The sequence below is a fragment of the Pagrus major genome, chromosome 4 (assembly GCF_040436345.1).
Source record: "Pagrus major chromosome 4, Pma_NU_1.0".
Classification (NCBI taxonomy): Eukaryota; Metazoa; Chordata; class Actinopteri; order Spariformes; family Sparidae; genus Pagrus; species Pagrus major.
This window is the reverse complement of record NC_133218.1, coordinates 7329921-7356538: the sequence shown is the minus strand read 5'-3', so window position 1 is coordinate 7356538 and position 26618 is coordinate 7329921. Positions and strand designations below refer to the sequence as shown.

Below are 26618 nucleotides of genomic sequence, written 5' to 3'. Positions count from 1 at the left end.
GTCTACAGCTCTCTCTCCTTTGGCGCAGAGACTGTACCTCCGCTTGTGTCGTTCGTACATTTTCCTTTAAATATCCAGAGCAGGTTTACTGAGCAGGAGGTTAAAATCCAGCAGGAAACACTGTTGAGGAGAGCTGAAGCTGTGTGCTAAGCTTCACATCTGGCCACAGAAGAAGCCTCCTACCAGACTCCAGCTCAACTCCCGCCCTCGTTCTACTCTTTCCTCCCTCCCTTTCTTCTTCCCTCCCTCCCTTTTCTTTTCCTCTGTTGCCTCTCAACTTCTCTCCTGACTCTGCCTGACTCATGCCTTTGCTCTCTCTCCCTCTCTGTATTTTCTCTCTCTCTCTCTCTCTCTTTCTCAATGAGGTTGTGAATGTCTCTCTCTCACCCAGCCAAAGTGGTCCATTGTTAGAGTGTGACAGATGACAGTAGGGCATTGTTACTCCAGTTAATGTTATCCAATCATCAGAATTTATGCTGCTGAGATTCAACACCCCCTGCTGGAGGAGGATTGAGGCCACCTGTGAGGCGCCTTCTGGGGGTGATTGCACCTCTCTAAGATGATGGATCTGGCCGGTGGCCGCGTTGAAAAAAGTTAGGAGTGATGTAATAGCAGCACTGTAAGCAGCAAAAACAAAAATGGTATCAGTTGCGAGACAGAGCTAGAGTTGGCCAGCTACTCTCCTGAGCAGATAATATTTCAGATTTTTTTCCCCACATGTGATTTATTGTGTGTAGGCCTGTGTTGTGGTCTATGGCTATGGTTAAAAGTTATATCGCAATTGCAATTGCAATCAATTCTTTAAAAAAACTACATGAATATAAAACAACGAGGCACATGTATGCAAAAATCACACATAAAATTAAATGATGGTGATTGCTATGAACAGTGTCCCGCTGTTATGAATTGCATCAGATAAAACTCTTTACACATTTCAAACTAAATTGCAGCAATTGATTTTATCAGTTTTAATTAGTATTTGCTTTGAATGATTTAATTAGGCAACAGAGAGTAAAGCAAGAAGATGATGAGATAATATTTTTGTGACCTGACTAGATGTTTTGATTTGATGAAATTCTGCTGGAGATATTACATTTTTTCTGACTGCATATTCCAAGTTACTGATTATTTTTTTGTCTATCTTTTGAAGTATTTACTCCTGACAGACACCTCAAATTAAATCATCTCAACTCAAAGGCAATTTTGTTTTGACATCTATACAGAGAGCACTAGGGGCTCTGATATACTCAAAACAGAACACAGCAGGATGGACAGCAGACACAAGGGTTTCTGTATATAACACTCTGGGTGACTTTGGTAAACACATGCAGTGAAAAAATATATATATAACTGGGGAGGCTGGTCCATAGAGGCAGGAGAGGTTGCTCCTCCTCTTCTTGTGAGAGGCAAGAGGGATAAACTAGAAATTGACTGAAATAAAACATTACCAAATCTCAGTATCATTTATAAAATATTTTTTCTCGCACTAGTATAAAATAACATGACATGGTGGGTGGGTTTTCCTCCTGTCCTCCCCTATTTTTGAGTCACCAGCCGCCACTGATAAGTAATAATTTTCTACACAGTGTGTCATTATGATAAATTATGGCAAATATTATGATGACAAAGGTCCCCACCAAATCTAAAATCAAACCTGCACTCCTGGGGTTAAGAGACAGCCTGCACACTGTGGTCGAGCACATCCTGCATGATATTTAAATCCATGTAAATGTGTTGGTAGTCCCTACAGTGTGCAGGTTGTCCCTGGCAGCTCTCTGGCACGTTAGCTGACCAATAGCACAAAGGCGTGAATCCAGGCAGCCACAAACAAATCTAACTACCCAAATCCAAACTGTGACCTTCACAAACCTACAGGTGTTTCAGTGTTCAGGCAGACACTGCAAACGAGCCGTTGAACCCGATGGACCACAGTGTTTGCACATAAAATATTTAAATTTGAATATAAACTGCTGTTTGGTGGAATCGCTATATTGCTCTGCTATAGTTCAGAGTGTACAGCAAAAAAGCAAATATAGCACATTAACTTATCAAATAACTTCACAGCTGGAAAACTCTGTACACATTGTGAAGAGGTTAAGCAGTATGCAAGTATACATTTAGACACACACACACACACACACACACACACACACACAACAACAACACAGGACAAGGACAATTGCTGCTCTTTCACATGGCCTTGAAGGTACAATCTGTAAGAACTTAAAATTTAACAGTTTTGATTATGGTTGTCTGGTTAGGTATGGTTATGGCAAATCCGTCTGAATTGTGTTGCAGCGAAAGCTGTTGAAGTTAGCATGCTAATCAGCTAGCTCCTCGCCATTTGTAGAGGTTAGTTTGATAGTAAACAACACCAACATTCCCCTGATGCTGATGATGTTCCAAATCCAGGGATAGTCAGCTAATACAAACCCTGGCTGCACAGTTAACTGGGCTTACAAGCTAACAGCAGCAACATGTTTGGAGTTATTTCGAGTATGAATTTGAAAGGTGGTCAATTCTTACATATTGCACCTTTAACCAATGACTTTTCAATACACTAAACAACTCCACGCTCTTCTCTTCATTGCCACTTCTTCCACAACAAGATGGTCAATTATCAACTGCAGTAACAAAAAAGACAGGCAGAGTTCTCAGTAACTGATGCTGCTTTAGATTTACTCTTGACCAGGACTGATATCCTGTTCACTAAATATTTTGCCTTTAATTTTCCGTATTGGCATCTCATCTATCTTCACTGGGTGGAGCCAAGGAACTCAGTAGTTCAAGTGAGGAAAGAAAGAACACAAATAAAGAAATTAGATGCATCTTCTTAAGCTAGTGGGACTGTCACATATTCATATAAGTTAAATAAAGTAGAAATGCTCCATTGTCTTTTGGGATTTACATCTGTATAAACGGAGCAAATGATACCTACAGGCTCTGTCTTCTGTCTGTATAGCAGGTAAATCAAGCATACCCTGTCTAGTAACACATAGGCTTTATTACAGTATATATTATATTATTTATTATATTGTAAGTGCTGCCTTGTCTGGCCCTTGGCTGTGAAGTTCACTCACATTGTTGAGCCATATACCTTTGAAAATGCAATATGGCAGGTGAAATGGTATCTCCAAAGCTACTGCCGCATTCACAGCCTTTTTATAGAACAAAGCTGTGAATGAAAACACCCCTCGCATATATAAAAGCAACACTGGTGGCAAAATGTGTTTAATGAATAGGCTTTGACGGCAGCACATTCAACTTTAGCATTACTTTCTTCTCTTCCAGTAGGTTTGCCAGAGGTGAAGGAAGTATTCAGATCCTATACTTTAGTAAAAGTACTAATAGCAAACTGTAAAAAATACTCCATTACAAGTCAAAGTCTAGCATTGAAAACATTATTTAAACGTACAAGCAGTAACTTGTAACTGGTTTTGAAAGAGTCTCTTTTTAATACTACATGACCTACATGAGCAAACCGAAACCATCAATGAGGACATTGGCTATTTATATATTATATTTAGAGTTATTCTTAAGGCCTATCACCAGGTCAGATGCGACTTATCCAGGTCAGACAAGTCATAAAATTAAAAACTATTTTTTAAAGCGGAGTCCTGAGACTGAATTGAGGAGTCTCACAGTCTGAAAGAGATAAAGAAAGAAGCTGCCATGTGGTTTGTTTTGTGTTGCCATCATCATATTACAGTTATTAATTTTCCATTGCCAGAAATAGATTCATCCCCTATTCAACCTGCAAATGTGTTGCCCCTTTCTTTTATATGCTGTCATAATAGATGCACATGCTGGTTAGATCAAGATCTACAGACACGAGATGGTGGTGCTCATACTGCTTTTGTCTACAGGGGCCACCAGAATCAACAAATAATGAAAGTTCCATGTTGCAGCTTTAGAATAAAAGTATGTTCACGAAAATGTATTTAAAGTATTAAAAAAAGTACTCAATGCAGAAAAATGTTCCCTGTGACTGTTAGACTATAATATAGTATATCATTAGATTATTTTTACTGATGAATTAATGTGAAACATAATTGTACTGCTGATGTGAAGCTAGTCATAACTATTTTGCATAGGAATGCAACTAATGGTTATTTCATTTTAATAATGGATTATTCTGCTGAATATTTCCTCCATTTATCGACTGATTGCTTGAATTGTATACATTTTGAAAAATAGACTCCTTCACAATGTTTGTTTTGTCCAACCAGCAACCCAAACCTTTACATTATTACAAATAAATTGAAATTATTCAAGCAATTAAAAGGAAAAGGTAGCAAATCCCCACATTTCAGAAGCAGGAACCATGAAACATTTTTGCATGAAAAATGACGATTATCATAATAGTCATCATTTTGACTAACTACTCCAGCTTTATTTGCACACTTTAATTTGTAATATATGCAACAACAAAAAAAAATTAAAGTAAGTAGTGACTAAACCTGTCAAATAATTGTACTGGAGCTAAAAATACACTTTTTTCCTTTAATTATCGAGAAGTGAGTAGAAACTGATAATACTGAAAATACTGATTTCAGGTACCTCATATTTGTACCTTGTGCTTTATATGCATTTGTTTATATGAAACCCAAGTGGGAAAAAATGACAAAAATACAAAAACATAACATCCTTGTCTAATTTAGATGGATCTCATGCTCATGTGTTGAGGACAGGGCTAAGAGCTGCTGATAAAAACATTATGAGCACCAAAGTTATGGATCAAAGTGCTACAAGTATGTACAAAAGAGCACAATAATAACAAAACAGGAAAGTTTTCATACATGCTCAATCAAGCAAGACTAAATTAGCTGCTGTCTAAATAGCTCACATCTTGTCAAAATACTGACACATGATTTAAATTGCCTATTTACCTTTAATATCGTTTCATGTAGCAAGTTGTTGTTGCTGTCATTTAGATCCTGTTAACCTGTTTATTTTGTTCTCCAGCTGTTGTCTGTTTAATCTCTATAAATACTTTTATCTTGCTCACTCTTTCACTCTTTTATTTCATTTTACAAATTCGTATTAAGATAGAAATGTAATATAAATCAAGATGTTTTGTGATTACAATTGGTCCTAGTGATCATTTCTCTTCTTCTTATGAATATGTTTCATACACTTTCCATCTTAATATTACTGCTATTCAAGCAGTGTTAATTAAAACCTTAAAAATATGTTAGAAATATGTGCAGAAGATGCATCTCCAATATGTGAATATTCTTCACTTCATCTCCTACAGTACTACGGTTTGCTTAACACCAGCATGACTCAAAATTGCCTGTACATCATAGAAATTACAGGAGGACTCAACAGGATCAAATGGCAGGTCATTAAATTCTCTCTCTGGTCAAGAGGAAAAGCTCCACTGATGCCACAGGGGCTACAGTGCCCTCTCCTGGCGACCCCTGGGTCCTGCAGGCTGCAGTCAGACATCTGGCATTCAGAACAAGCCACTGACTGAGACCGCAACCCAGGAATAAGCAGAGCCACTCCAGTCTATGGCTGCTAAGGAATCTGTCAGTCAGCAACATTTCAGAGTAAAGCTGAAGATCGCATCCATGTGCTCAGTTGAGACAGAAAATGAGCTGCATAACATGACTCCCACAGGATGAGGAAGGGAGATCCTGTTGCATTTTACAGTGAAGTAAATGCCATGGTGATCCTTAGAGACACTCCAACAGGTAATAGATTTCTTGTTGAATGACTGAACTTACCAAAAAAAAAGAGACGTATTGAAAGTTTTAATGAGAGGGAAAAATGTTCCAGACAGCTTCATTCCTGAACTCTAGTTGGCACACCAAGCTGCTTGTAAACAAACCCTGCTGTTCTTCCTCCTCCAAAATTTTGCCATTCTTTACTTTTTACTTTACTGGGGAAATTTTGCAACTCATTGCTGCAAAATCATTTTAAAAATTACATTTTAACACAATACTAGATATTTTTCATGTTTAAGCTAGGGAAAACATCTTATAACAATGACCTGTGGATACTCTGGGTACATTTAAAAAAAAAAAAAAGTACACATTCCGGAAAGCCAATAACAACAAACTTTCTCCACACCAAAACATTTAGCAGCAATCCTACGAAAACTAGTAACAAAAGAAGCCTGGATCCAATTCACAGAACACTTTATTGCAATTTATTCCATGAAAATGTCCTATTAAATTCTGTTGTGCAGATGAAGAGTGCAAGCATAGCTTTGCCTTAAATCTACAGATGCATGATTACAATCTGTGGTGTGACTGGTCATGCTAACGGGAAACAGAGTTATTAACAGTGGAAATCAGTCACTATTCATTATTTGGTCACTGGATTTAACTCATGTTTAAAACTTTTGTTATCAAACAGTTGTATTCAGACTCATGATGCTGAGATCTGTTGTTGAAAGCATGCAGCCCATCTTTGGACCACATTAACAATAGATGGTGATTATGAACTTGTATTACACTTAACATGTACAGTATATTTACTGCACATGTCTGAGGAAACCCACAGTCAATATAAGGTACAGTATTATTCTTATTTATGGTAAAGACTACTATTGGTAGTCACTAGATACAGTTTTTCATGTTTCATCTTTGATCACTGGCTGGAAGACTTGTTTATCTGTATTTTACCACTATGTATTAACTTTATTTTGTATTATTTATTGATACATGGACATACAGGGCTTGGTGGAGTGGGATGAGAAATCCTAGTTGTTCAAAAGCTAGTAATATTTGATTTCCGGTTGTAATAGATATCTTGATATACTTTTCTTCCAGACATTTTATAAACAAAAGAAGGAAATCTTTCCAGGGTTATTAAGAGTGCACTTGAGAGCAAGATACGTTATTTTCATATGTTCATTCATTGACCTTCATTCATTTTTTTACTCAGCTTTGTACTGCACGTTTTGTTTTTGCGTTTTAAAAAAATCTTGCTACCTGAGTCCTTGATAGTCTTTCTAACACATTAGCTCCTTAGCTCATTAGCTTTCCTTTGTAGTTCCTAAATGAATCACATTTACAGGCATTTTGACTTGTCATGGCAGGAGCAGCCTGGGTTGAGCTAATGACATTGTTATGCAGCAATTAGTGATATTTTTAGTTCCATCTGTGTTTGACTAGTCAAAATATCTGCTGTTAGAAACTCAACTAACATCCACACCTCATTTTACCCCATGTTGTATCCCAGTAGATGAGTTGCCTGTTTGCTCACATCTTCATGCCAAAGGTTATTATGGGTGTTTCAAAGGTTTGGCAAACAATGACTCATCTTAAGACTCATGTTGATCAAACCACCGTCTCCAACAAAGCCAAGCTTGATAGAGATTAAGACTTGGAGCTTACCGTGGAGGAGTCTGTTTCCTCTGTTGGGCCATTTTCTTCCTCCTCTGCACCGATTACAGTTTCTTCAGACATGATGACTTCCACCTCTGGAGAGATACACACAACACGATGCAATCAGCTCAATGGCAAATCCTCCAAATACAGGAATCAATAACAAGTGTTTAAAGTGACAGGAAGTGTCTACCCTCACTGCAGAAACACTGAGAAGTGTGACTGTGTGCTACAGTGATGTAGCAACTTGCGTCTTTCGTTTATATGTATAAGCCTTCCTGAATGGATACATTTCTCATAGGGACAATAACCATTTAAATGTAAACAAATTAATCATTCTTTGATTGTTAAAAACAGGAACCAGACCGTCCATTAATGGTCCTGTATAATTATCTGAGATGCATTGCTTCTTGGAAGCGAACATGACTTGATGAATGATAGACCCAAGTGAAAAAGTCTCAGAAATGTATCTCCACGAAAAACAACTGCTCATCTCCTTGTGATTTTAAACATCCACTAGAATCCAGACTAAATATTCACATCCTTATTGTGAATCCATGAAACAACAAACAGCTTGTCTCTGATCACCTATGATGTTACCTGATGCTCCCTCAGTCAGGCTGTAAATACATCTCCTCGTTCATAATGACACCCCACTCTCTGTGTGACGCACAGAACCAACCTCGCCCTTGACCTTTCTTTATTGGACTTGGGTCCAGCACAATTATTCCTGATGACTGAAAATTGCCACCAGAGGAGTGCTGCAAGTTCACTTAGAGAAGAGAGACTCTCACTTCCTCCTCCATGCTCACATCAGCGAGCTTGTGTATGTTTGTTTTGGAGAACCCAGCCTTCTCGCTGTACATCTGAGACTCAGTCACATGCACTGGTAATGTGACTGTGCCTGCTGACATACAGTATACTGTAAGCTAGAGTGCGGATGTCTGCATGAGATAGAAACTAACAGAGAACATATTAATATAGAGGGAAGTGTTGTCAGACTACACATGGTAGATCTAAGTACCGAAACATTGTTGTCATTAAACTTAATTGCAAGTGAAATGGACAGTGTGCAGGAGTCTTTTTCCTGATTTTGTCCACCTTTGGTCTTCTCCTCCGCACCTGTCGACCTTAAGGTGTGCAAAAACTGTACTCTAGTTTTAGTTCTTAAAAAAATCCTTAAACCAATTAATCAGTCATCAAAATAAATGTTGATTAATTTAAAAGGTGCACAATGTAACTTTTTCAGCCCATCCTCATCAGAAAAACAACCATATATATTGTGAAAGCAGCTTATTATGATCCATATTGATGTTTGTTGTGTGTTGAATTTTTTTTTTTTAAGTACAATGTTGGTATATAGTTTTATATTCTTTCACTGTGTGACTTCTAGATGGCTTTTCTTCTCGCCCTACGATAACTCAACATACAAGTCTGTTTTGCTCTAATGTTATAAAAACAGAGGTGTAAACATAAGGCTTTAAAGTAGGCCTACATCAAAAGCTAGAGCTCCTCCAAACTGCTATTCCACGTATCAAGAGCCCTGTCCCTTTTTGTATATATGCCCGTAAAAAAGTTGCATAGTGTACCTTTTATAGTTGACTACCACTCAATTAATTGTTGCACCTCTAAAAGCAGAAAGACTACGCAAAGCATGTCTTCACAACAGGATGTCACACAAAAGCCAAAAACCGCTGAACACAATTATAGTGAGCTATGCTGCCTTTAGCTTCGTGGAGCTGTTGCCATTAATCACCAGAGGAGGACTGAATCTGATTTAGTATATTTGTTTAGGAAAAAGATTTTGACAAACATATTGCCCTGTGATGAATGTGAGTGTGTGGAACTAGAATACACCTGAAATAAATCAGTGCTTGCCCACCTTGTATTGCACTTTGTGGGACTCCATCCACTGCGTCACTTGAAGCTTTATCATCTGGAGAGGGTGGTTCTACTTCCAAGGCATTGACATCTGCACTGTCTGAAAGTGGAGTGACACCTTGTGATGACGATGCATCAGTCTGATCCTCTGAGTGACTTACTCCCTCATCAGGCGACCTCTCAACTGTTGTTATCTCTGAATTAGCCATTTCGGGTTGCTGTGGCAGCAATTGCACATCTCCAATCTTTTCAGCGTCTACTGCAGATTTATCACTGGTATCTGTTGACGGATAGTCTCCATCAACAATCACTTTACCTTTTTCTGCAAAAGATGCACAGGCTTCAAGTAAAACTCTACTGGTGACCTCTGATGCCAAATGTTCAATCTTTGCATTCAGTTCAGAGTCGTTGGCCTCTCCAGTTTCACTGTCATCGACCTTCACCGTTGGAGCGCCCCCGCTCTCTGACAACGCTGGACCTAACGACAGATCCTCTTTGGAAGGTTCTAGGGCGAGTTCCTCTCCTATGCCCTCAGTGTTCAAAGTGTCCATTGTCTGGAGGCTGGGTGACAGTTGTGATTCAGGCTCAGTGCCAGTGCAGTCTGTCACTGGTGGTGCACTGTCAGTGCCTGGCTCCGAGGGGAGCCCTGCATCCACGGTTAAAGAATGTTCACTTTTTTCACCAGGTTTTGAATCATTTGGATCCTCCATCTTGAATCCTGTTGAGGACTGTTCTTCTTGAAGAAACTCCTTATCCTCCACACTAGCATTGTACTGAGTGGGATGGAATATTTCTGTTGTGGAGCTTCCAACTGATTGAAAACTGCCATCATCGTCACTGGAGACGCCATGAGTCGCCCCTGAATCAGGATCAGCACTGGAGCTGGGCATTGTTTCCGGTGATGGATCCGTCTGTATACATTCCATGGAGTTACCAGGTTCGTCCAAACCAGGCAAACTGGTACTTTCAATACTGTATCCACGAGGTTCAGCTACGTCTTCACCATCTAGCTCTTTACCACTGGCGGTCCCAGTACAATTCCCAGAATGACAACCGGTTTCTGAAGCCAAGCCCCACTCCTGCTCTGTAGCGTAATCCCTAACAGCTGTTTCCTGGTTTTGTTCCAGGCTGTTTATGTCTGGCGGAGGTTCCCCCTCATGGAGGCCTTCTATCAAGAGATGTGGAACAGCAGATTCTGGCCCCTCGATTACATCACCACAGTTTATCAGTGATGGGATGGGAGGGTCCCCTGGGGTTGATGGAGGGTTCGTTAACCCTTCACTCTCAGTCCTCTCCTCCTCTAAAGAGAGTCCGTCACAGAGCTCCTGGATAGGATTCATCTCTTCTTTCCCAACTTCTTCCTGTAAGCACTCCTTCATTTCAGAATCAGAGTTCTCGGATACATCAGAGCCCTCTGACGACGGCGACTGGCCCATAACTGAAGCTTTTGTGTCTTCACTGGGTGTAATGAGATCAGTTGACTCTAAGTTGGTCTCCTCCTCCCTCCTTGTAGCTGTGCTGTCCTCCGCTTCCTGTTCTGATATTTCCTTTCCCTCTGTGGCCTCCTGTCCTTCCCGGATCACAGCCTCTCCTCTATCAGTTTCCTCTCCCTGTTTACCACAGCCTGCTGCCGGTTGGATTCCCACAGTGAGGCTCTCCCCTTCTGCCTCACTCTGTGCTCCTTCACTCCTGTCGCACAAACTCAAACTCTGGGTGGAAACAACAGGCTGCTCCGTTCCCTCCTCCTCCGTTTGGCAGTAATCTCGCCCAGTGTTTGAACTGGGAAACACCCTGTCCTCTGGGGGGCCAAGGCCATGCTCCTGGGGCTCTGACGTTGGACCACTCACAGACAAACCACAGTCGTTCTCTGAATTCCCAGTCTCACCATGTCCACAATTAACACTACTGCTGCTTTCCACTGAGCAGTTTTCTACCCAGCTCCCTCCTGTTGTTGTATCCAGGCACTGTGAAGTTAGATCAGGCAGCTGTAGTCGCTCCGGACAGGATATCTCTGTTTCTACACCATCACAACATTCAGCAGCTGTGTGCAGAGAATCAAACTGCAGCTCCAGTTCAGAAACTCCCTGCTGGATACAGAAAAGGAGGAGAATAAACGTTAGCTTTTACCCTCAGAGAAACCAACAGAGGTGCTCTCTAGTTCTTATCAATCGCCAACTCTGTGATTGCATAAGGTGTTCCTCCGGTTATACAAACTGAGCTTGAAGGTTAAAAAAATGAGGGCAGTGAAAAGACAAACAATCCGACAATGTTCGGCAGCAGAACAAGTCTGGGTGAAGCCAACTTGAGTAGAGATAGCGTGCTAAATGGGCAGTGTGGTGTGACTCACCTTGGCATGGAGATGACATATCAAGTGCAGCAGCTGCTCCACACTCCTGTGAAGGGTCGGAGGGTCGTGGCCGGGGTGGACGCTCAGCGTCAGAGTGTGTGTGTTCAGCCTGGGGAAGTGGCAAACAACCCGGGCTTCTGTAGACACCGGCTGGGCAGTCTCAGTCCCTTTGTCCGTCTCTGTGTCCGTCTCAGCCCTGCCGTGAAATAAACACTTAGATCATCCAGAAGTGGCTGTAGCCTGATAGGCTAACACAGTACAGAACTGTTTTCAGGAGAAGGTTTTAACAATGATGTCAGCTGATCCAGACTCCCCCTTTCTTAGAATAATCCACGTGTATCACTGTTTTTGTTTCACCAGAGCTGTAAAGTCCATTAGTCAAATTTTGTGATTGTTAGTCTATTCTAGCAGTTTAGCATATAATCAAGCAACCATTGTGATGCCGTCAAGTAATAAAGAAGCCAGTAAATGTTTCAAAGTTCCAGACGCTGTGGCCAGTCAATCAAAAATGTTCCTTTCCTTCCCAGTAGTTAAATGAAGACCACTCCTAGTTGATAAGCTTTCTGAGAAAGCTTCACTCCCCCTGCTGCATTTGCTTTAAGTGTTGAAAGGTAAAAGTATGTGCAGTGTTTTGGTTAATAAAGATAGTGCTGTAAAAGGGGAGACACCTCCCAGTCAGGCAGATCTGTTTGCGTAATCCTGGGCGGATTGCTTTAGCTGTGAGGCCCAGTGGCTGATGTCACCAGTCAGGCTGCAAGCGACTTCACTTTTCATGAGGCAAATGTAATTACCAACTCATAAAGAGGGGGCTGTAAGTTGTAAAGGAACTTCAGTCCACACTGGGTAATGAGCAAGCTCACTAAGTGGTAGTTGTCTTTCAGCTTGTGGCATCTTCATTTTGAGTTAAATGGAAACTATTCTGCAGCAGATAAGTCGACTGCTTAAGAGACATAAAAAGGGTCCATTTCCACTTTGTGCCGTGTCTCAGTCCATTTACCAAAAAGCGGCTTTTTCCCCCGCAGTTTAATGTTTCACTATAAAGGGATGCGAAGAATTTGACCTCACTAGTCACTCATGCATTATTAGGGATAATACCTGACAACTGCAAACAAAGCACATACATCCTCCATTAAACTCTGAAGAGACAAGACTGCAGTGTGTGTGTGGATTCAAGTTACACATAGTGAGATATTGTTGAGAAGTACTACAACAGGTCAGTAGACACAGAAGAAGTAACCAAGGCTTTTGTGTTGTGAATAGTTTCTCATCTCTCTGGATTCTTTTGGAACAATACTGGCAGCCCACAACTTTTCAATTTGCCCTCAACTATTTGACTTCAGCTGTAACTGCTCAGCTAGGCAGTGGGCTTTGTGGTGATGTTCTTTGGATACCTCTATTGTTCCATCAAGACAGCAGACAAACAAGGTTGCCCTATTGGGCCTGAAGAAACCACACCATCTGACCTGTGATATATTGACATGAGACTGTTTGTACAGACAGGAGGGCAATGTTCACTTCTCTCTATGGTTTATTGTTTTTTAATTATGCTGGAACTAACTTTACGATTACTTCTTTAGATATAAAATGTAAATTATGTTCATTAAAATGTCTAAAAATGACTCAACCTTTGCTATATGCTTTGTTGTGTATTTACATTATCCTGAATGTTCCCAACAATGTTCATACCCAGAAATCTGTAATCTATTCAAGGTCACGGTGCATTTCATTTTGTCACTTGTTGTTATAACAACAAGAGTGAGAGTAAGAGTGAGGAAGGAAGTCGGCTAATGTGACAAAACAAAACATAAACAAAACTTTTAAATAGTCACCACAGACAGATTTTCCTCAGCAATGGTGACTGTTTAACAATGAAGACCACAACTCCCATGATCCCTTGGTACCTATGTCTCCTCTGGCAGCTGAAATTACATACTGTACATCTAAAACAGACTTTGACTGTCATTAAAACATGTCCTTAAAGCTTACTTTTTGAGGAGCTCGTGGACACGTTCATGTCCTCGCAGGGTGGCTAGCACAGATGGCGTGTGGCCTTCTCTGTTGGCCAATTGCAGGGCCTCTTTTGCTCCAGATTGCTGCAGCAAGAAGTGCGTAACCCGAAAAAGACCTCGACGTGCTGAGAAATGCAGCAGAGTCTCCTGGGGATTCAAGTCTGAGGAAGAGACAGAGGAAGAGAAATACAGAAATAAATACAAGAGTACAGGAAGAATGAAAGAAACGGAGGAAGACACAGGAGTGCAGCTGTTCAGGCAACCAATTTGTGGTGCAGTAGCCGACATACCATCACTCGCTGCAGCTTGGCAACACCACTGTGTCGTCTGATTAAACTAGTACAGGGTCCACAGTGACCCAGTAAACAACAGACCTTTACACATTTACAGACTGATAAAACCCTGCATGTCTCTGCCGGTCTTCAACAATGGATCAACACACATATTTGTGAGCCTGACAGTGACTTTTGGATTAAAGTCAACGTGCCAACTGACATTAATTTTAAACCGTCTGTGCAAGAAATCTCAGAATATGCCAAGCTATAATATAGTGCTTGTATTCCAGTAAGTGTGGAAATGCCTCTGAAGCAGCATCTGATATGTGATAATAAAACTATCACAGCAACAACAACAATAATGATGCATGTGACTTAATCAAACCACGCCATTTCATTTTGGCAGAGGTGAGCAACACTAAGTGCACCTGACTCCCACTTTTAATTTAAGTCCATTATTGGCCTCATATATCAACCCAACTCCTAATAGCACCATCAAGCACTGAAACCCTCCCCTTTACACGTCCGCAAAGACAATAATGGAGATTCATGAACACACACACACACACACACACACACACACACACACACACACAGAGAGACAGATCTCCATCTTGCTGCCAAAGCAACACATATTCAGACAGGCTCAGGCAGGATGAGTGTTGGTTATTCCAGAGATATTCTCATCTCAAGTTGAATCTCTTCAATTTAAACTTTCTCTGCATTCACTGGAAAAGATTATTAAACATATCTTGGTCTACAGTTGCCCAATCTTTTCTGTAATTATCAATATATTTCACTGTCTGGCCACTGGCAAATTTATTTTGAATTCAAAAGGGCATCCTGAGATAAGGGCTTAGCTTGTTTAAAAGGAAGGAAAAGTGAATCCTGGAGTTCAATAAACGGTCATTTTACAATAAAAGCTGGAACATCCAGATGACTGGAGAGGAATAAAAACCTTAATAAGTTAAAGCTGATGACATAAAATGTTAGACGACTGTACGTGTTAGGAGGTTCAATGGTGTGGTGTTTGAAAAATCTCCACTTCAGCACCCAGATGTCTTGTAATGCAGAGTCAGTAAACTGCACACAGAAAACCCGGGTTTATCAAACCAGCTGGTCTGTGGTTATTTATAACAGCTGAAACCACAGGAAAGAGAAAGATAAAATGTCTGCAGTACGTTTGCTGAGTCCAGATTTCTCTGGACAGAGTGTTTCTTCACTGTTATTAGAAAGCTTATGTTTTATTCTTTAGCTTTCATTTGTCACTGCCTGTGAATAGAGGATTTTCTTCATCCAGCGACACAGAACCAGACATTTATTCAAGCAAACCAAGATAATTCATAGTTTTTCAGTTGGACAAAGACGAGCAGTTCTACATTGCAACTTGTCTGACATTTCTTCAACTTTGCCTTGAGCAGATTTCCATTGCAAAATAAATTCAGCTGGAAAAGAATAAGAGAAAAAAAGAGAAAACAGCAACAGATCAGAGAAAAGGGCAGCAAAAAAAAAACATTTTACTGTTATCAGCACCACAATAACCATTAAGCAACATTTACAATGTAGGTTGTGTCTGTCGATGAGAGGTTTCAGTCCATTTACCCTGCGCCAGTCTGAACCAGCCTGCCCTGATGAATTTCAGCCTAATTGGTCATATTTAATGCTCCACTTGGCCGAGCTGGGCCGGACTGGAATGTGAGTTGCCAAACAGCAGCAGGAAATGCTTTACTGCTGGGTTTGATTGTGGTTCTTCAAAACTGGCTGCCATAACATCCATGACATTTTTGTACTATGGCATCTGGGAGGGTCAACTGGGAAATACACCTAGATAATGCAGCTATTTGCTGCAGTACAGGAAACACCAACATGAAATAGCTGAACAGTTTATTGGGTCACCATGAGCCACCAGAGCCGCTTCACTGATCCTTGGCAGACAATCTAGCTATCTGGCTACTAACGAGCTTTACTGGCTATGAAATGGTAAAATGATTTTCTTACTTCTTCAAACTTCTAACTACAACAAACTTTGGGCTGGAACAATTGTTTTAATTGTTAGTTAATCTAACTTTGTTTTTTAATCATTAATTCATTTTTGGGTCTCAAAGTGTTGGCAAACAGAAAAACAAAAATCTAAAATTTTCTGAGCCCCAAGTGAATTTTTGCTGCTTTTGTCCAACAAACAGTGCAAAACCAGAGGATATTCAATTTAAAATTACATTTTTAAAAAAAGAGGAAAGCAGAAAATCCTCAAATATGAGATGCTTTAACTGGAAAATTCTAGGGACCCTAGGGACGTCAGTTTGTGGGTTGATCAACCAGTCTGTCAAAAAATATTAAATGGATCGCCATGAAGTTTGGTGAACACTACCATGCCACCCAGAGGATGAATCCTACCAGTTTTGGTGATCCCCTGACTATTCCTCTATTGCCACCATGAGGTTGATTCTATTGTTTTTTTCTGTAATGTCTTTACAGCATTTAGATGGACTGGGACAAAATTTAGTGCCATGAAGTCAAAATTTTCATTTGTCTTTGGTTTATGACCAAATACCTGCGAAAATAAATGACATTCCCATCAGCCTCAGCTGCACTTTAGTGGATATAAATTAGCAACGATTAGCATGCTGGTGAACATGCTACACATTAAACTTTTCAGACATCAGCATGTTAACATTGTCATTGTGAGCGTACTAGCATGATGAAATTTGCATATAGTACAAAGCCTCAGAGAGCTGCGAAGATGGCTGAACACGCTTTTGCTTCGTTCCAAATAGCATACTTTTTCTTTTTACTCAGTGCATAATGCTGCTGCCATTACAAAGTATGTACTGTTGCACGTAGTATGCATACAATTAGGACATAATACTTTATCATTATTACTAACAGTCTGCCTTAAACTTCTGTAATGAATGCAAACTACATTCATCACCTTTTGTAGCGCAAAATTTGAAGTAAAAAGTAAAAGTACACGATTTGCAATTTATGACCTGGATCCATAAAAATGCATCTGTGCTTACTCTAGTGTTCAGTCGATGTGACGTATCTTTGTGTGCACAGAACATTGTGGGTAAGTATATCCAGAAAAGCATACTGGCCTCCATACTTCAAAATCAGCAGAGGACACCCTGGTGTTTTTGGTATACTGCCTTTGACACACTATGTATTCAGGCATACTGAATCTTTTTCTAGCACACTAAATAGTATGGTAGTATGTGTTTTGGAACGTAGCCCTAGTCCTGTTGATGAATGATATTAACCATTAAAATATTTTCAAAAACCACCAATGTATTTAACCAACCAAGTGTCTGAAAAATTTACACATTTTAAATGAGAAAAGCAAATATCAGGGGATTTTACACTTTGTATTTGATAAGGCTGCAGATCTCTCAGTCACTTGCTGAAATGGTATTGGCTAGAAAAAAATAGCTACAGATAATTTGACACTGAATAACTAACTGTTAAAACACAGGTAAATTAAATGAGAGTTCTTCCAGGTAAAGTAGATGTCCCCAAGAAGACAAAAAATGGTTGCCTATGGTGAAATCAGTGACTGCTGTGTGTCCACAGCATAAAGGATGACTGAGATAAACCACCGTCACCTCCACCTATAGTCCACTGCTATCCATCATCTGACAGATTTGATAAATGAGGATCAGAGCTGCAGTTCTCCTCCCTCCCCATAGTTCAACACAGCTGAGTGTCTTGTATTGAAGCAGTGACATATTGTGAAGCAGAGCTTATTAGAGCACCCATCACTCACCGCAGCAGGAAGACGCCTTTAACATCAACAACATGACAACTGACTTCAATGCAAAAGAGCCTGTGTGTGTGGGTGTGTCTGCGGATGTGTGTGTGTGTGTCCATATCTAAAAAGCTGCAGCACTTTTCACCACAGTAACAAGCAGATCTTATCTACCCGACAGGGAAGTCATTATTGAAAATTTGATTTGATGACTTTTCTTTTTAGGCTCCAAACCAATAATGAATAAAACATTTTAAGTGTCCAGAGTGTATGGACATTCAATCTCCCATATATACCCACTGGGTCTTCATTTTTGTCAGAGATCCTGCTGGTTCTGCTGGTTTGGTGTAATATCCAAGTCTAAGTTAAACCATAAGCTATTATCCTAACAATAGCCAGAGGCAGAGGCCGTGCTCTAACTACTCCCAAAAGTCTTGTTTATGCTGCTTCGCAGAGAGCAATTACCTAACAGGGTTTATCATCCACATCAGCTTGTTTGGCTTCCTTTAACTGATTAAAGTCATCAGAGTCAATGGCTGGAGAAAATTGGCACTTAAATTTTAATAAAAAATGTAGGTTCGTTTGCACTGATATAGCCATTTCTCACAACCCAAACTGCTGTTTGGCCGGGCTGCAGCTCAGAGGGACACAGCTCTGTTTGATCAGACTAATACCAGAGTAAGATGAAAGTCCATATAGGGACATGTTTTCATGTTCATGTCATTCTGTTAATACGAGCTGCCAACTAAAAACCACACTGACATCAGCTTTTTATTTGTAACTGCACGAAGATGTACGTATAAGGCTTCTTTGATTTCAGATGTATCAATGTACTTTATACTGTCAATCACAAGAAAGAAAATCTATCATTCTGTTATTTATTAGATAAAAATGTGATGTTGATTACAGCTTCACAAATGCAGTGATATTATTGTATATCTCTGGGGGCCATTTGCTGCTCCAGGGAGCTCAGGCCATTGACATACGTCCTCCACCCCACTCAGTTGAGCCCACTCCTAGACACTTATATTTGACACCTTTTCTCCTGCTGTACCAGGGGCAACCTCTGTTCCTTGTTCCTTGGGGGCTCCACTGAAGTGCCTGTCGGGTGATTTTTTTAGCAGGGTTTTCTAGAAGGTATCAAATCCAACTCCACTTTCTCCCCTCAATCATCTTCATGTTCAGAGTAGATAATAGGCTGCCCACAGCAAACTTGACCTCCCCTGACTGTGTCCATCTTGTTTCTGCCAAACCCAGGACTGAGATGGTAGTGCACCATTTTGTTGGCAATGATGGCAGCCTTACCAGCCTGGAGCACGGTTCGGATGTTTCATGTCCCCACAGGGATGAATTTCTTTGGCGTCAAGAGGTGTGTTGGCTTCCCAGTGCACATGCGTGTTTGGCTTGGACATGCTATAGTCCCCCACCGCTGGGGGACCCTCGTCATACAGCTGTGTGATTTGGTTTTCATTCATTATAGTTTCTTTAACTCATGCTTTTTTCCCCAGGGTGGGGTCAACAACCCTCACGCCCAACCCTCAATCCTCCATTCATTCAGGCATTTACTAGGTAAAAATGTGATGCTGATTACAGCTTCACAACCACGACTTAAGTTTTTGATTTATAGTTTGCACTGGATTTCATCAATAATAAAACCCACCACAACTCTATATGGATGTTTCATACCTGATCCAGCCGTACTGTTTTAATTATTATCCCCACAGCAACTGTTTACATTTTTTTATTCACAATGTAATATACAGTGGGCTGTGAGCTCAGCATGTACTTCCATAACCGAGTTACAGTTCAGGTAAGTTCTATTTCACACTGTATCATTACGGATTAGGAGACCACTTCTTTGCAACCGCCTTGTTTACATTCTTTCTTTCTTTCAGGGAGCGGCAATCACATCGAGCACAGCTACTGCAGTGGAGATGGCTTTGCTGTCTTACTATAAAGGAGAATATAACCAAGCCTTTCTACAACTTGCTGATGTTATCTTTAAGTTACATTTGTGAGGCGACATGCGTCAGCTAAGGCATAGCCTATGGCAGATACAGTACATGAATAAGATCCATAACTATGCTGTAACCCCACAACATACATACAAATAAAAATTCTCCTTGAGCAAAGAATTTCAAGACATCTCTTTGGCCTCTGGTGGCTTGTCACTAGGGTGTGATTCATCAGTTTATCAAATACATGACTGGCCATTAAATTGTTGGAGAAAACTCAAATTGCCGCCCCAGGGTTATATGCCTCTTTACACCAGTCAAGTTGCAGTTTACCTCCATGTCTGTCTAGTCCTATGTAATAAAGCCTACGTAGTAAAGACTTTAAAGGAACTTCATAAAATATATTTGGTATATTTGTTTACAAAATGGAAATCATCACAATATTGACATGATTGATAACAGAGAATATTTTTTACAGACTAATTAGTACAAAGGACCAATGGAGAGCTTCTTAACATGGTGTACAACAATCATTTAAAGCTTAAAATCAGCCAAACCAAATAGCCTGTGGTGGGCTACAATGATTTAAATATGGATATTGCTGACAAGAAGCTAAAATTCTAAAACATGGATGCTTCACAACATGACAGTACATAAGATCTATTAAATTACCTCAATTTCAAGGTGGGCACCCAAGATTAGCGTCATAAATTCAGCATCCAACCAAATGTGAAATTTGGTCACAATCCATCCTTCTTGTAGAAGATCACAGCAAAGATGATCTTGGCCCACATTTTATCCTAATAGACATTTTTGTGAAATTTTGTCATAATAAGCGAGGATCCTGAAGAACTGGTTAAATTTTGAAAATACAGCCATCATTTCATAACTTGAATTTTTTCAATGAAATGTAGTCCAGATTTTACCAGACAGCTGGATGACTTAACTGGGCTGCACCATTATCAGCTGATCCAACTTTCCAACAACAAACCTTGGAGGAAAAGGAAATAGAAGCCACATGTCTCTGCTCCAGGAAATCAGTTTTACATAAATCTACAAAAAATCCTCAGGATCGATCTAGGGATGTCAGTTTCGGTTCAATTTGCTTTCTTTTTTGCCTGACATCCATTAATCAGTAACTAAAAAAAGCGCAAAATGATGTGAATACAAAGAAGAAATAATGGAGTTTGATTATAGATGATTTGCTAGCAAGTATTTCCAGCAAGGTTAAGTTAGATAACTTCATCTACACAGCACTTTCACAGCCACACAATGGATGTTGGACAGAAGCAGTACCTTAATGGTATGTTTATCCCAAAGCCTGTGTCGTGACCAATTTCAGACGAGTGCTATTAGACTGAGACACTTCCACATTCACACAGACGAGCTTAGTCTGTTGGAAGGCGTGGCTGCCGACCGTGATTAACCCAAACGTCAGTGTAAAATGTGTTCAGTTCCACTCTGCCACCACAGCAGTGACGGTGGTGCTTGAGAGCGTATCACATAAATCAGCTGCCAGATTTGTCTATGAGGGAGTAGTTAAACAGGAGTCATTTCTACTAGTCAGCAGCAGGGCACATTCACTGCAAAGCACACACATACACACAATGCTCAGAGATCTCAGTCTTCCTAGTTTCATTGATATGTGACAACCATTTGGAGAGATATTATATTATAATGTGATACATAGGCAAGCACAGATATAGAGGCGTCATTATGTGCTGTACAACTATAATTTGTCACTTTGTTTCTGCATGAGATACATTTCTATCAAACTCTTGCAAATTCTATTGTGTAAGAAATGTTTAAGCTACGTCTAGTCCACTGCCCTCCAGCCTCACCTGTGCTGTTGGTTTGTTTTCTCCCCAGTAAGCTCCATCCAGGAGGCAGCGCAAGGTGGTGCAGAGCCAACGCCAGGCTCTCATCCAGGCGTTCACACTCCTGCAGGGGAATCTGACACTCATCCAGCAGCAGTGCCCCATCGAGGCCGTCAGGCCGGCCCGCCGTGCTCACCTGTGTGAAGGGTGATTACAAAAGATGAGTCAAGTTTTTACAGAGGACAAGCTGAGGCTTAGTCTACTGGAAGCACTCACTTTAAGATGCTCAGCATAAGAGCATTAACCAAATGCCTGAAACGTAAGATGTAAATGTAGGAAGACACATCCAAGTGCATTTATCAGTACTAAGCTTAATTTGGGGCATTGCTGTGATGACAAAAACAAATTATATTCAGTTTAAAGAAGTGAAAAAACACTTGAGTGCTCAAGACAGTTGCATTATCTTGTCCTCCTCCTTGGCAAAGCAAATTCTATATCCAATTTCTATGGGGTGTTAAACTGTGCTGAACAGAATTCATTAATTGAATACTGAGGACTGTGAGACATCAAGCCTTGTCATGGAAGAAACAATAACATGTTTTGTCTTACTGTCACTTTGTTCACATTGCTGTATCGCTTGTAACCAATGGTAACCACTTTTTCTCCTCCTCTGTGACAAGTCTCAGTTTTTGTGTTTGTTTTCCTCTAAGAAATGAAAATGACTTATGCTTACCAGGAACTGGGCCATGTCAAAAGCCAAATCCTGGACAAAGCTGAAACGTTGTTCGGCTAAAGAAGCCACGCGACCCACACAGGGCTTCAGGTCCTCTGGGGCCTCGGCAACACCTTGGCTGACTGAACACAAGGTGACCGACACCACCTCACAACAGTCATGAGCTAAAGACAATACAAGAAGGGACAGAAGAAACATGGGGAGGAGGAGGAGGAGGTGACAGAGGACAAAGAGTATTTTTTTAATGTTCTGTAGGTTTAGGCCTAAATCCCCTATTTGTTTAACATTTGTACAACTTTTATAAACTATCAAACAGTTTGCAATGCACTTGTGCTGTATTAAGCATTGACAGTTGTTAGCTAGTTGCAGCCAGCAAGTTGACACTGCAGTAAAGAGCAACACATAAAAAAAAGATGGCAAAATCAATAATGAATAAAGAAAATGTGATATCATTATTATTATTTGCAACAGTTTGGACCTCTGAAAAAATATTCATTAGTAGGCAAAAGTGAAGCAAAGGAGATACTACACAGAGTGGATGCTAGCTAACTGCAAGTTAATACCATGCTAGCAGTGCTAAATCTCACAGGAGTAACACCTGCACTTTTCCTACTATGACAAGTCAAAATGTCTAATAATGCAATTTGCTTGACTAGGAGAAGACGGGTGGGCTAATTTTCCTAAAAGTAAGATAATTTGATTACTTAATTTAATTGTACGGTTAACTGTTGTTAAATGTTGTGAGTGTTAGTTGTGTCCAATGTTGGATGCAAATTTGCAACAGTAACATGTTCACATTCCTCCCTTCAGGAAAACTTTTCACGCTCTGCATCAACCACCTGCCCAAGAAAAACTATATTAGTTCAAGAAGTTTATCTATGAGCACTGTGCTGTTAAAAATCATGAATGAACGGTGAGTCTGAGAGATGTTCTTTCAAAGAGCCAGTTTTGCTTGAATTCACTTCATTCAATTTCAGCCAGGTTTACCAGACAGAGGTAATGAAATCATCACACAGCCACAACACAAAGTGGTGATTAACTAAAGACTACCTACAATTTTTTGTAAGTTGACTTCACATAACTGTACAATGAGAACCAATCATTACCAATCATCAGTTACAATACAATGCACACTTGAACTGCTGCCGACTTAGATGATTTGTACTTAATAGCAAAAATTCATTTTATCACATTCATACCTATTCAGCAGTCACAAATCAAATTCGACCAACAAATTAACTAGGATGGCACTCAGTAGAGCCTATACCTCCGCAAAGGCCCGACAGTCCCCTTTAATTCAATCAAGCCTAATCCAATAGCAAACTGGATAGGTATTACTCTAAATTATAAACCACCCGTAAATGCTTGACCATAATTTAAGCATACCAGATCTATGATCAGCATCAAATTGTAGTCACTCATGGATACCAGTCACCTCAATACACCAGATTTTTTTCATCAAGATCCATGTATTATAACCCCTGAGAAATATATATTTTTTAAAAAGATAAGAAATGCCTTATCTCACAATGTTAAAAGAAAGTAAGAAAAAGTTCTGTATTCATTCCTTTATCCAGATCCAACCAAAAGTTAATGGGGTCTATTCTGGGCCGAGACCCATCCTTAGTCTACGTTTCGTGGTTTCCGTTCAATAGCTTCTGTGCAGTCCTGCTGAGAAGCCAACTACCAACCAGCCAACAAACAAAAGGACACGGGTGACACATACACTCAGGGCAGAGATAATTAAAAAATGTGTGCAAATGAGTTTTTACTTGTCATTACAAAAGAAAGAACATAGAGGATAGTAGTCCACATACATGGCCACTACAAAACACAAGTAACAGAGAGAAAAGGCTCTGCATGGCTGCCTTGTAAATGCATGCAGTGCTGACATCCCTGTTTCCAATTTACAGGGCATTACACTGCCTGCTGCACCAATTTACTTCCTCCCCAAATGCCAAGTCAGACGCTATGGATGCACGACTCCTTGTCTTCTACTCTCTAATAACAAATCAACTGCAGCTGACCCCTGATAACACCCTCTGCATCTGGAACAAGATACAATATCAAACCCGTTTAGTCAACACACAGTCTTTCATTTCCTCTGTGTGAGTGTTGTTTGTCGCTACAAACATGGTCCCTTGGTCACTTGGCAATTCCACTTGAATATTAAGATTCAAATGCCTTGCTCAAGGACACTTCAATCCGAGCCGTAGTACTGATTCAGTGTCATCTGCAGCCATCTTGCCAGGTCATTGAAGATTTCTATCCCGCGACCTTCTGCTTGGTCACAGGACCGGTTCTTCGGAGCTCTGTGTGTACTGATTGGAGGGGGCAGTGAAGTGAAGCTAATCTGTTAGTAGAGAGCGACACCTCCTCTGACCCCCTCAGATGGCTGTGATTCAACCAAGCTCTTAACAAGATAACGCAGTTTAACATGTTCTGCCTTCGTTTTTCCTGTCTGGAATACAGACACTTGAGGAAAACAATGAGACACTTCCCAAACATATTGCTACCATCCATGTTTACTACAGGCCAGGAGTGTTCTGTGGCTTTATTTCCTGTCTGCAGTGACCTTGATTTCTGAGCTGGCTGGTGTTACACGTTCACCTCACAGGACATGTAGCTATGACTTCAGCGCCGGCTAAATACATTCAATTTCACAAATAGAATAAATGGGATGTTCCCCAAGAGGAGTGATGAATGAGCCAGCCGCTAGGAAAAGCAAAATGAGGTGATTTCTCTCTCCAAAATCACAACATTAGTTTAAAAACGAGGACAGTGGTAGTGGATGATTAATCATTTATTATTTTCTTCCACAGCTATAAGAACTCCTTACTGCCCCATGCTTTCTGAGTGATGTGAGGGCAGAATAACACCATCCCCTTCTTAAACAAATGAAACAGTCTTTGGCATGCTTTAGTGCCGCCTCTTAATGTTGATTTGGGCAATAGCACAGAGAATTAATCAATACGTCCAATACTGTTTCAGATTTTAGTGATTATGATAATATTTATTGTATTTTAATTCTTCACTCTATTCTTCACTGTATTTTGACCAAAAACATAAAAGTGTGCCATCATTTCAGTTTGTTTTTATATACCAACACTAATCTGGGTAATCTGAAGGGTATCCGCAACAAGGACTGCGCAGTGATCAGTTAACGCAGACAAACATGACAGCAGAATTTCAAAGAGTCTCATCATGTATATAACACTGTAGGTGGAGCTGCCCTCCAACAGGTCAATTAGAGGTAAAAGGGAAGCTGCAAGGCATTGTGGGTGGGTTGGCTTACCAGGACACAGCGCATGCAAGGTGTCATGACTGCTCCTTAGGGTGCTGGTCAGGTGCCTCTGTGTGCTGCCAGCAAACAGCAGGAAGTAGTCCACGCCCTCGTCCTCCGCAGCCAGCTCTTCATCAGTGAGCTGCACCGCGATAACACACCGCCCCTGCACAGAGAGAGAGAAAGAAAGAAGGAAGAGGAAGGAAGGAAGATAAAAAAGTAAGAAAGATAGTGTGAGATAAAAGCAAGAAAAAACAACATACTGAGAGAACGTTTTTCCATTTTATGCACTTTTCTTTTATACTTTCACTACATTTCAGAGGTAAATATTGTCCTTTCTACTACACTCCATTTATTTGACAGCTTTAGTTACCAGTTACTTTTGAGTTAAATATTTTACACAATGGATAAAATACAACACATTTTTGTATTTAAGACTAAAGCAGTGTCGAACTTCTTTGGCTTCTGACATCTAACAAAAACAGTGTGTCACATTTCAAATGTCTGTGTTGTAAACAGCTCCACCAAATAGTGATTTTTTCCATCTAAACTTCACACTCTGTTTCATTTCAGTGAATTTAAAAATGATCCAATCCCTCACCAAAAATCAAAGACCAGAGAAAAAGTCAAAAAATAAACTTGTAAATCAGAACTTTGTGTTTCTTCTTTCCTCTCCTTTTAATGATCTCACAGCCCCCGAGATTCATCTGGCCATATAAAACTGGATATGTATGTGTATATAAATAGTGTTAACCTCGAGCAGCTAAAATGGTAACATGCTGCGCACACATTCATGCTTCGGTATTAATAATGGAATGATGTCATATGATGTATTAGTCAGAGGGACCAATCCAGTACTTACTTTAATACTTCAACTACATTAAGCTGCAAATATTTGTGAGCTTTTACTTCAGTGGGATTTTTCATGCAGGACTTTTACTTGTAAGGGGAGTATTTTTACATTGCTGTATGGTATTTCAAGTACAGAATCTGAATACTTCTTCCAACATTGGTAAAAATGTGTCTGTTGTGCTGTTGTGTTGCAACATATTTCTTAATAATATGCATACATTTAATATCACTCTATTTATTATTTTATTTGCCAATATGCAATACTTTGTAGGTAATCTGATGAGAAGTTGAACCTCTGCAGATACAACACTGTCACTGGAATCATTTCAATTAAAACGGTACCTGGTTATGGAAAAGAAGCACAATTTTCTCTCAATTTTTAAC

The 26618-nt window shown here is 40.1% G+C and overlaps 1 protein-coding gene across 1 annotated transcript in view; it reads right to left on the bottom strand.

Annotated features, from left to right (window-relative positions):
* The window catches only part of LOC140994660 (A-kinase anchor protein 13), a 122166-nt gene that overhangs the window by 62604 nt on the left and 32944 nt on the right, over positions 1-26618 (bottom strand). The window contains 7 exon segments of the mRNA XM_073464396.1: positions 7350-7435; positions 9223-11308; positions 11569-11764; positions 13555-13738; positions 21391-21562; positions 22100-22263; positions 25395-25548. Coding sequence (XP_073320497.1) covers positions 7350-7435; positions 9223-11308; positions 11569-11764; positions 13555-13738; positions 21391-21562; positions 22100-22263; positions 25395-25548 — 3042 coding nt within the window.